General features: G+C 32.0%; 1 protein-coding gene, 1 long non-coding RNA gene and 1 other non-coding gene across 3 annotated transcripts; 1 reads left to right on the forward strand and 2 right to left on the reverse strand.

The window, feature by feature from the left end:
* Positions 1–437: 437 nt before the first annotated feature.
* On the reverse strand, positions 438–509 carry TRNAT-CGU. The gene has a single exon. It is a non-coding gene; the product is annotated as a tRNA-Thr (tRNA).
* A 248-nt stretch (positions 510–757) lies between these two features.
* Positions 758–2,099, reverse strand: LOC111464395. Its single transcript, XR_002714028.1, has 2 exons — positions 1,940–2,099; positions 758–903 (listed from the first exon to the last, which is right to left on the reverse strand). It is a non-coding gene; the product is annotated as an uncharacterized LOC111464395 (long non-coding RNA).
* A 6,012-nt stretch (positions 2,100–8,111) lies between these two features.
* On the forward strand, positions 8,112–9,603 carry LOC111464381 (transcription factor MYB62-like). Its single transcript, XM_023108578.1, has 3 exons — positions 8,112–8,383; positions 8,645–8,774; positions 8,917–9,603. The coding sequence occupies exons 1-3, from the start codon at positions 8,230–8,232 to the stop codon at positions 9,422–9,424; spliced, it is 792 nt and encodes a 263-aa protein (XP_022964346.1). The 5' UTR covers positions 8,112–8,229; the 3' UTR covers positions 9,425–9,603.
* The last annotated feature ends 999 nt before the right edge of the window (positions 9,604–10,602 follow it).

Raw genomic sequence — 10,602 nt, forward strand, 5'->3', positions numbered from 1 at the left:
TATAATTTCAAAAAACCCAAATGGTAATATTACACCATAATATTCTATACATATATTTATATAATATAAATATATATTTATTTACTTAGTAAAGAATGAAATATATCTATATAATATAAGCATATAATAAGTTAATTTTGAGATTTAGTATTAATATATTAAGTGGGGTAGTGTGGGCGGGCGGGCGGGCGGGGATTTGCCGAGTATTCCTTGGCCTCAGTCATGTTTAGTTAACGTAAAAAATCCTTTTACACGTTTACACTCCCTTCCTAAATCTCCATTTAAACGGAACTTTTCTAGCATGTTCGAGACGGGTCAACCATAGGACAACCATTCTTACTTGAAGCTCGCTCTGCCATCTGCCATAGCGGACATAATCACAATATGAAAGTTATGGAAGAAGTATATGAAAGTAATCAAACTCAGCAAAAAATGTGAGCTCCCAACGAGGATCGAACTCGTGACCTTTCGCTTACGAAGCGAACGCAATACCACTATGCTATGGAAGCTATTGTTGCTATGCGTCAACTGAATACTTGTATTAATTATGAGTACTAAAGTCACATTTCGCTGAACCCAATACCAAATATGGTCACTTGTATTGCAAAGCATCTATGTATGATCTATGTTCCTTCCGGATGGGCGTAGGGGCTGCTGCTGCGGGTGAGCCTCCTAAGGGTGGTTTAGAACACATGGTTCTGTATCGTATCAATGGGTTAGTTCTTCTAAGAACATAGTTTATGGTTGGGTTAGCTCCTTCAAAACCTTCAATGGGATCTTTCACATAGTAACAAAGTGTGTGGTTCAATACATTTGCTAATACTTTTTCCCTATGGGCAGAGATACAAGTTACCGTGTATAATTTTCCTGCAAGACTTCCATTTTGGAATCCATCAATGCTTCCTGCACATTACAAGGAATAATTGATTTACAACAAGTGCATATGATTCACCTGCAGCAACTTAATAAATAAGAAAGGGGGAAAATGAATAAGTAAAGAAAAAGGACATATCTGAAAACAAATATGCTTACCTACTAATATACTATGTCTGCTATCGTTAGATAATGAATAGAAATCAGTGAAACTCACCCTGTAACGACCCTAGCCCACCACTAGCAGATATTGTTCTTTTTGGGCTTCTTCTATCAAGATTTTTAAAACGCGTATGCTGGGGAGAGGTTTCCACGCCCTTGTAAAGAATGTTTCGTTCTCCTCCCAACTGACATGAGATCTCACATAACCAGTCTCAGGATTGAGTTGAAATCCAAGAGAAGTGATGAATGGAAAGTGGAACAGAGACCACGTGAGAGATGAGACACAAATGCTGACGCTCCTTTGACACTCACTGAGAGAGGGATTACTTCTTCAACAGTCTGAGGGAGAGACTTCATCGAGGAAAGTAAAAGAAACGAAGATGGCACTTGATAAATGCCAAACTTAATTTGGGTTAGTTAGATGTATCTTTCTGTCAGTTTGGAGTTCAAAGAACATTCTAAGTAGATGGCTTCTTCAGCAGGAAATCCATCAATTCTCCACAATAACAACACTTCAAAGCCACTCAGAGTTCAAACGAGGGAATTAATGAAGCCAAAATACATATAAAGAAAACCAAATAAGCTTATACCTACTAATCTTCTAAGGCGTACACCGAGTAGCTAGTTTCCTTAAAATCAGTAGCAGAGAATAAGGCATTGCCGTTCCAAGGATAATCGATTGCAATCCAAGAAAGAATATCAGAATTCAAAAATACGAAACACCATCACACCACTGATTAAACAACTCATATCCTCAGAATCTAACAAGGCGCAAAATAAAATCCACAAGAAACGAAGACAACAGTAAATCCCCCCCCGAAACAAAAGTAGCAGAAAAAGGCGGCGCAAAAGAATCCGGAAGGCCGTTTTCTGCCATTAAAGAGGAAAAATAACAAGATTATACCTTCATCTGAGAAGACGAAGCTACTTCCACTTCAGTATCTGGTGCAGCCATCGCCACTTCCATGTCTGGAACCTCTCTTTCTCCTTTCTCGGAAACTTAACACGCAGGAAAATTAGGGCAGGAAAACTGTATTACCAGTCGTGCCTACCTTTTATACCTTTCTTCGTCCTCCCGCCCGTGAAAAGTTTTTATTTTTTTATTTTTTATTTTTATTTTTTTTCAATGAAGGTTAAAAATGTCTTTTCACTTCTCTGGATTTGAATTTGGGCTTGGGCCAGCGTAAGGCGGCGGCCCATTTGATCATTTGCAAGAAAGAGGCAAAATTAATTTACTAATAAATAAATTTTAAAAAAAATCGTTAATATCACTTGAAAATACTTCAAATCGTTATTATTATTTTTTTATTAAATTTAAAAAAATATATTTCTAAACCTTTTTTCATAAAAGCATTCTAATTACCGACCTACGAGTCAATTTTTTTATTCAATATTCTAATAAATTTTTACTTCAAGAGTGGTTCTGAAATGTATATAAAAAGTCAAGGTTAATATTTAAATTTATTTAAAAGAAAAATCGATAATATTTTTTCTTTTAATAATTTAGGTTTTTTTTTTATTTTTCGAATTGTACGGATAAGAGAAGAAAAAAAACAGCGAATAAATTAATTACGTACGAATTTATTTAATCGGGGATATATGAGTCAAATACCGTGTTGATAGCATGATCGAGTGGTTGACTGTTGGTTGACCGTTGACCGACATAGCGTGGCCAGCTTTTTGGACGGTGCCCATAAGAAATCATATTTTTTTAATTAAAAAATAGGAAAGATTCAATTTTATTGTTATTTACTTTTTTGCTAATTAATAATTTTTATAATATTTTTACATAAATTTAAATTTTATTAATATCGTCGAATTAAAATTAAATGATTTTGTCAAACCTCACAACTTATAACAAAATTTTATTTTATTTTTCTAATTTTTTAATTGTACTTTTAAATACTAATTTTAATTAACAAATTTTTAGGATTATGTCTAATTAACATCTAAACAATTTTAATATGTGTTTAATAAATTTTTAAATGTAAGTTTAAGAGTTTTTAGTAAGTTTCGAAAATTTAATTAATTTAATTAATTAATTATGTTTAGTAAATTTGTAAAATTTAAACAAATTTAGTGATTAAATGCTTCCAAATTTTAAAATATTATTAGACACAAAAATAAAAATAAAAAATCATTTAAAATTTTAATTACAATAAAAATTATAATTCAACTTACCTTTAAATTTGCCCACTATTTTATTTTAGTATAATTGTATTATTTTACATTGAAGTGACATTTTTAAGCTATTTATATTAAAATTTCTAATTTAGTATAATTTGTAAAAAATAATAATACCCAAAAATGATTTTTTTTTTTTTTAATGTATTTCAATAAAAATGTAGGAGGTTATTAGAAAATTATATATATATATATAATGAATTGATTAAAAAAAAATAATTATAAAGGGACAATGTCCCTTGGAGAGGTCAAAGGAGTAAACATTAGTGGGGTTTGGCAACTTAATTTTAAATTACAAAAATTACTTTTTTTTTTTTTTTTTCATCTCCTTTTTCCATGAAAGCGAAAGTTTGCACGAAATGTCCCTAAGAAATTATTAGGTTTCACAATTATTTTAATTTAATTTATGTTTGAAGAAAAAATAAATAAAAGAATAATATTATCTTCCCGTCAACCATATGGAAACGTCGATGTTGTTTATAAATAATAGCGGATTCGTAACTTTGAGTTTTAGAAGAAATTACAAAAACAACTTATTAAATATATATTTGAGATTTTCTCTTTATTTTAAAAATATTTTTATTATTTTAAAAAATTAAAGTATTATCACGTATACTTTTCAAAATTATCATTAACGTATAAATTACTTAAAATATTAGACAAGAAATAGGCATGTCAGTTGTCATAATCGCACTTTTGATGGTAGCGGACTTGCGATTGTGCGGCACTCACTTTCCAATGATAAGTGAGCTAGGCCAATTCGTTCTTGCATCGCCTATGGTCAAGCGGCGTATGCTCGAGCCTCTGGTCTCGATTTTAAGATAAGGTTTTAGAAAACGAGGGCAGAGAGAGATTTTTGAAAGAAACGTTATATAAGTAAGCAAGAGAGAAATATCAACGGCTAACAGTATATAACCTTGGGTGGGGAGAAGTTGACAACTAGTTGTATCCCCCTATAGTATATTCTGAGGCATTTCATGTCTGACATAAAGGGTTGGGGTTGTCATGGGCATGCGGCCATGAGCAACATGCCTTGGACGAGCATGACCGTGACACCAGTGACCTAAAACAACTTGACGTTCACAAGAATGAAATAAAGGCAGTTTTGAAATATTTATACAAGTTTAGAGGTACAGTTTCAAATTTGGTGAGTTTTCATCTTTTATATCGACAGACTTATTTTCCGAACCGCATGTCGAAACTCATCGAAATCCCGACTTTTGAGGTCCTCAAGCTTGTCTTCACCACTCGTGCCACCTCGTTCTCTCAAACTTAATATATGTCACGACTTAGCTTCAATGCACTCCTCGGTCACATCGTGACACTTCTCAATCTTAGCACAAACGTAGTCAGATAAATGTCAGTTGAGAATCACTCGATCTACGACTAATAATAAAAGTATAATAAGTATAAAAAAAATTATAATTACATGGTAAAAAATATAATCTTAATATATATATATATATATATATATATATATATATATATATATATAAAATTATGTCATGATATTTCATCACTTTTTACCGTCCTTGATAGCAATGGTCAACGACAAAGTCTTCCAAGCTCCAATTCAGCCACCCCAAGTGATTTTTGTTATGAACCTAACTTTTAATTATTAATTTAATTTATTCGATACGAACAATATTTTTATTCAACGACCACTGTTAAAAATTTCACAGCTAATTTATATTTTTTTTATACATTTATTCCGGTAAAAAAATAACAATAATGGTTAAGAACAGATTCATCGAGTAGGTACGTACTTTTTTTTTAAATATCGGTGGTCTAAAAAGAATCATTCAGCTCGATAATTATTTAGTCCCTCCAAAATTTAAATTTAAATTCTAAATTAAATTTGTAATTTACCTAAATTAAAATTAGTTTTATTTTATATAATAAAGTTTAAGGCTCATTTTAGCACCATAATATCTCATAATCTCAATCCTAATCAATGTAATAAAATATGTAAAAAAATAAAATAATAATAATTATAGAACATCTTCTTTTAAATTAATTAAGGTAATTAAATGCTTAGCTGTTAATCAACTTCAACTTTTGTAAAGTTGTTTTATTTTATTTATTATTAGAGCATATCCCTTTGTTCTACATTGTCCGTACCAAAAAGGTTATCAATTCAATAATATCCTTCTATATAAACATATATTATATACTTTGTCACATTGGATAAAGATACGATGATCTCAATTTCAATAAATTTATTATATGCTTCAGGTTTACGAGTTTCCTTTAAGTACCAATATGATCATAGCTCAATGGTTATGACGCGTAATTTTTGTAACGCCCAGGATTCAGAATCTGGATTTGAGTTCCCTTTAAATATCAATATGATGATAGTTCAATGGTTATGACAAGTAATTTTTGTAAAGCCCAAGATTCAGAATCTGGATTTGAGTTCCCTTTAAATACCAATAGGATCATAGCTCGATGGTTATGACACGTAATTTTTGCAACACCTAGGATTCAGAATCTGGATTTTTCACTTGATGGTCCCGACATGCCCTAACCTCCAGGTTTCATAATGTGGATTTTCTTGATCAACACAGAGTCATTCCAGCTTGTTTTATCTTCACTTACATGAATCTTAAGAAAGTTCTTAAGAGTTCACCGACACAGAATTACTTCAAACAAAACACACTATTATGAAGTTCATATGATTGAGCTACCGAATAAAGGAATTTACACTTAGTTGATATATGCAGTGATTTTAATTATTTTAAGTTTTTTTTTAGTCATCGTATCTTCAGGGTCGCTCTCATTCAGCTGTAGTCTCGGTTCATTCATGTACCATTTTTTTACTCTTGAGATTCGAAGTTCAAATCTTCATTCCACATCAACAACTGATACGAGAGATCGAAGCTTACCATTTGCTTTTGATTTTCGTATGCAATTTTAAAATCATAACATCAGCAAGTTAAGCGAGTCGTAAATATACGGATTATTATTTGATTAATTTTTGATGGATGGGGTGTAGAGCAAATAAATATTAAATTAGATATGGTTGGTGAAATTCCATAATGGAATGGCTTTGTGCATAACACGTTTGCTAGAAGACGATTTTGAAGCAATTCCAAAGCTATCTCTATGGAATATTTTTTTAAAGTAATTATTTCTTTTTTAATGAAATAAAATTTATTTTTTAATTGAAAGCTAAGCTAGAGACTCTTTAATAGAGTAGGGATTTGAATATGGGGGGAGATATTTTAGAAGTTGGCAGCCAAAATTTCTTGAAATAAATTATTAAAAAAATGAAAAAAAAAGTTAAATTTAATTAAATAAATTATTTATAAACGGATAAAAAAAGATTAGAAAAAATATCCAAAGATGGTACTTTCTAAATATATATTTTAGGTTAAATTATATAAATATTTTAAAATTAAATTTCAATTGTACATAAGACATTTGAACTTTTAAAATAAAGTTTAAATGACTTCAAATATTTTTTAAATGTTAAAATAAAAAGTGTAAAATTTGAATAATATAAATTGTTTAATTGGCGATAGTTATTTATAAATAATTTTCAAACCATCGATGCTGGGAAGTGAGGGAGTCACTTGTTAGTCAAGCTTGCAATGCACTCACTCCCGCTACAAGAAAGAAATGACACTCCAACTCGACTCAAGACCAAGACTCTTTACAACTTGCATCGGCTGATCTAGTAATTAGGGGTTGGCCTGAAATTGATTGAAAAGGCAACCCAACCGTCCGGGCCGCTCAAAACATGATCGAAAATTATTCTTAAAAAAACCCAAAAAATGCATGCAAAAAATTCTTTCTCACAGAGGGTAGGAGTAAGGAAAGGCGATGTGTCCAAATGATCTAAATTTTAATGTCTGAAAAGGCTGAAAATGGCATAAAAGAAAATATAGTATTTAAATGAGGATATAATGGAGATTGCACATCTCATCTCTCCTTTAATCAAACAGGTGGAAGAATCCCATTGGATACACAATATTTTTCAAATTGAAAAGGCCATCCACTCACAATAATTAAATTATTATATTTTAATTATTATTATTATTATTTTTTGGTTCAAGGAGAGGGGTTTACGTGGCCTAGGATCTCTTTTTCCTCCTATTAAAAATCCTCACTTTTCATTATTATTACAATTATTATTATTATTATTATTATTATTATTATTGGAATTTTTAAGTCACCTAATGCTTTGGCATCTCCAAGGTTTGTCCTTCCCATATTGAGTATCATTGCCAACAATTCTCCTTCTCTTAATGTTTGGATGGATGTGTTTTTTTCGGAACAGGTACCTACGAACCAGAGAGAACTTAATGGACGCCTCAAGTGAATCCGAGAATATAATAGCACATAAAAACGACATACTATCAAAAAGTAGCTCAAAATTGAGGCATGTAGGACGGGTATAGGCTGAATCGGCGTACTAAGTCGACAGAAGCTTAGCTGATTGATGAATCATGGCTAAAAGAAAGATCTTAATCATGTGACAAATTATTCTCAAGCTTGGTTGATGTGAAACAATGATAATCTGCACTGAACCATTTCAAATCTGGAAAAATCCTACTGGAGAGAATCTAACTATGATCTATTTACAAGGCAAAAGAACACTAAATGATAGTTAAAAATATGGAGAGAATCTATATATAATCTAGATGACTCCAAGCTCATCACTTTATAATATTTTTCCTAAAAGAATGATGGAAATCTAGTTAAAATAATCAAATGGGTCATCCTTTATAGAAGAAGAATAAGATTAGACAGTCCCAAAAAGAAGATGAAGTTTAAAAAAAAGGGAAAAGAGCAATACACAATAAAATATTGATGAGGACATATATGCCATTATATAATATTGTTTCGAAAATGATGATGATCACTATAACTTGAACAGTAGACATGATCAGAAAAACTATGAAACCATGAGTGAGTATATAAATATGCAGCAGATATTAACTCAATATGCCATAGAAATCTGGAAGAGAGAGAGACAGAGAGAGAGCAAAAGTAAGGTTTTAGAAGATGATGATGATGATGGGTGAGCATTTTGGCTGGGGCAAAGTGGAGGAAGAAGGATGGAGGAAAGGGCCTTGGACTGCTGAAGAAGACAGGTTGCTGATTGAGTATGTGAGAGTTCATGGTGAAGGAAGGTGGAACTCTGTGGCTCAACTTGCAGGTATGAACACATAAGCAAACAGCTCTCCCGAGTTTCGGGTCGGTTCTGTTCGAGTATTGGAGTGTTCTATTAGTCACTTTAAATAGAGCATTTGTTTCCCCTCATCACTTCTCCTAAATTCAGTATTCGATCCCCTGTTCTTCCATCACTTTTCTTCTTTGGTTTGAGTCATCATTTGTCTTTTTCTTTCTTTCAACTTCTTAAACTTTTAAGCCAAACTTTTCCCTTTTTCTAATTCGTTTCTTCTTTTGGTGCATTCAGGGTTGAAAAGGAATGGGAAGAGTTGTAGGTTGAGATGGGTAAACTACCTGAGGCCAGACCTAAAGAGAGGGCAGATAACTCCACATGAAGAAAGCATAATTCTAGAGCTTCATGCTAGATGGGGGAACAGGTAATCCTCTCTTCTTTTTTGTCATGTTAAGGGGCCCAACGGACGTTTAACAAGAATTTTCGGGTTCGGTGTCATACTTGAAAATATGAAGTGTCCAAAATTATGAACAGCTAAAAAGAAATAACCCTTGTAAAAACTGCAGGTGGTCTACCATTGCTAGAAGCTTGCCTGGAAGAACTGATAATGAAATAAAGAACTATTGGAGGACCCATTTCAAGAAAAAGGTAAAGGTAACTTCTATCTGTAACGAAAGGCCCAACCCTCGTTTCTTAAGAAAGCATCAATATCAACAGCAGCAGCAGCAGCAACAATATTGGGAGATCCTACGACGACAACAACAACATCGAGAACTCCTAAGACAGCAACAACTGAACCAACAACCTAATATGAAAACTGAACTAAGCAGCTCTAAGCCTCAAATAAGCCAAGAAACTTGTACTCCCATGATCAGTAACTACAATACCCAAATAACTGATCATCATGATCACCCAGGAAGCCTCGTGCTGTCAGTGCCTGAGGCAATTTCCATAGAGGACCAACAATTATGGGACGGATTCCTGTGGAATTTTGAGGATTTTCAAGGCAATCTAACACCAAATTCTGCATTTGGAAAAGCTAATATACACGATCTAGTCACACCCTTTTGTTGAATTTTTTTGTTAGAGATTAATGATTTAACTTCATCAAGTTTTCATCGTAAAAGTGCTGGAGAGTAATCCAAATCTTAGGTAAAAATTTTATTTTGTGAACTTTTGTATGCAAATACAAGACAGGCTTAGTTATGAATCTTATCATGTATGCTTCTGGGTAATAAAAAGGGGAATTTTATTTGCTATGGTCCAAAAGTTTGTTTAAGACATTATTTTCTACAAGTTGTTTCTTTTTTATTGTTAAACAAAGTATAAAGTATATATGGAGTATGGAGATATGAATCTTCAATGAAAAATATAAATCAGTTAGATAATGCAAGTGATCTCGAGTGATAGAAAAAGCTGCTAATCAACCCACTTCTATTGTTCGAACACAAGCACTTAGTCCTACATATCAGGATAAGCCTGATTCCTTAAATATTCATTGATATCTCGATTTGGATTATTGATTGGATTTCGAATTCATCAGGGATAGCAAAATTTTCTATTGAGATAGAGCTCCACGAAGAGCTGATCCTAACAGTATAAAGTGTCTCTAGCTTGATCTGGATGGAATCAAAGAAAGAAACTTGTTCCATATACCTAGTCTAAAAACTATAAAAAACTAATACCAAGTTGTCCGACAACTTAGGGATACATAAAACTCATGTCTTCAATGGAAACTTAGAAATAATGGTACTTTTACACCCACTTCTTATTAGTTTATGTCATTGTCTGTCTTTCTATTCCTTATCCTTACCACAAAAAAATGATGTCTTGTTTTATATTTATATTTTTAGTAAGATAACTTTTGTTTAGAATAATCAAAGGATAGATTCTTTGTAGTTACTATCGTGGTTTCATTTTACATTTATTATCTTTCTTTTTCTTTTCTACAGTAGGCTGTAAAGTTTTCAATTTTTTCCGATTAAGACATGATTATTTTCTTGGGTATTGATTCTTAAGTCGGGTCTGATACTTTTTTGGTTGTGTTCATAATTCTTGTGGTTGGATTTCGACATCTTGAACTGATCTGGAATGTTTGGTAGGTTGAATTTTGTGTGATTTATTAACTAATTTGTATGCAAGTTTTTAATTTCATGTTGGGGACATTATCTCACCACTAATAAAAGTTTAAGGTAATCTAGGGATAGAAGCATAGGAATTCAGAGATTCATTCACTATTCTCATAGATGATT

Source organism: Cucurbita moschata, unplaced genomic scaffold (assembly GCF_002738365.1).
Source record: "Cucurbita moschata cultivar Rifu unplaced genomic scaffold, Cmos_1.0 Cmo_Scf00030, whole genome shotgun sequence".
Lineage (NCBI taxonomy): Eukaryota > Viridiplantae > Streptophyta > Magnoliopsida > Cucurbitales > Cucurbitaceae > Cucurbita > Cucurbita moschata.

Coding starts and splice junctions, on each gene's coding strand:
- LOC111464381 (XM_023108578.1), top strand. CDS start 8,230: ATGATGATGATGATGGGTGAGCATTTTGGCTGGGGCAAAGTGGAGGAA. Junction 8,384..8,644: donor CTCTGTGGCTCAACTTGCAG/GTATGAACACAT, acceptor TGGTGCATTCAG/GGTTGAAAAGGAATGGGAAG. Junction 8,775..8,916: donor CATGCTAGATGGGGGAACAG/GTAATCCTCTCT, acceptor TAAAAACTGCAG/GTGGTCTACCATTGCTAGAA.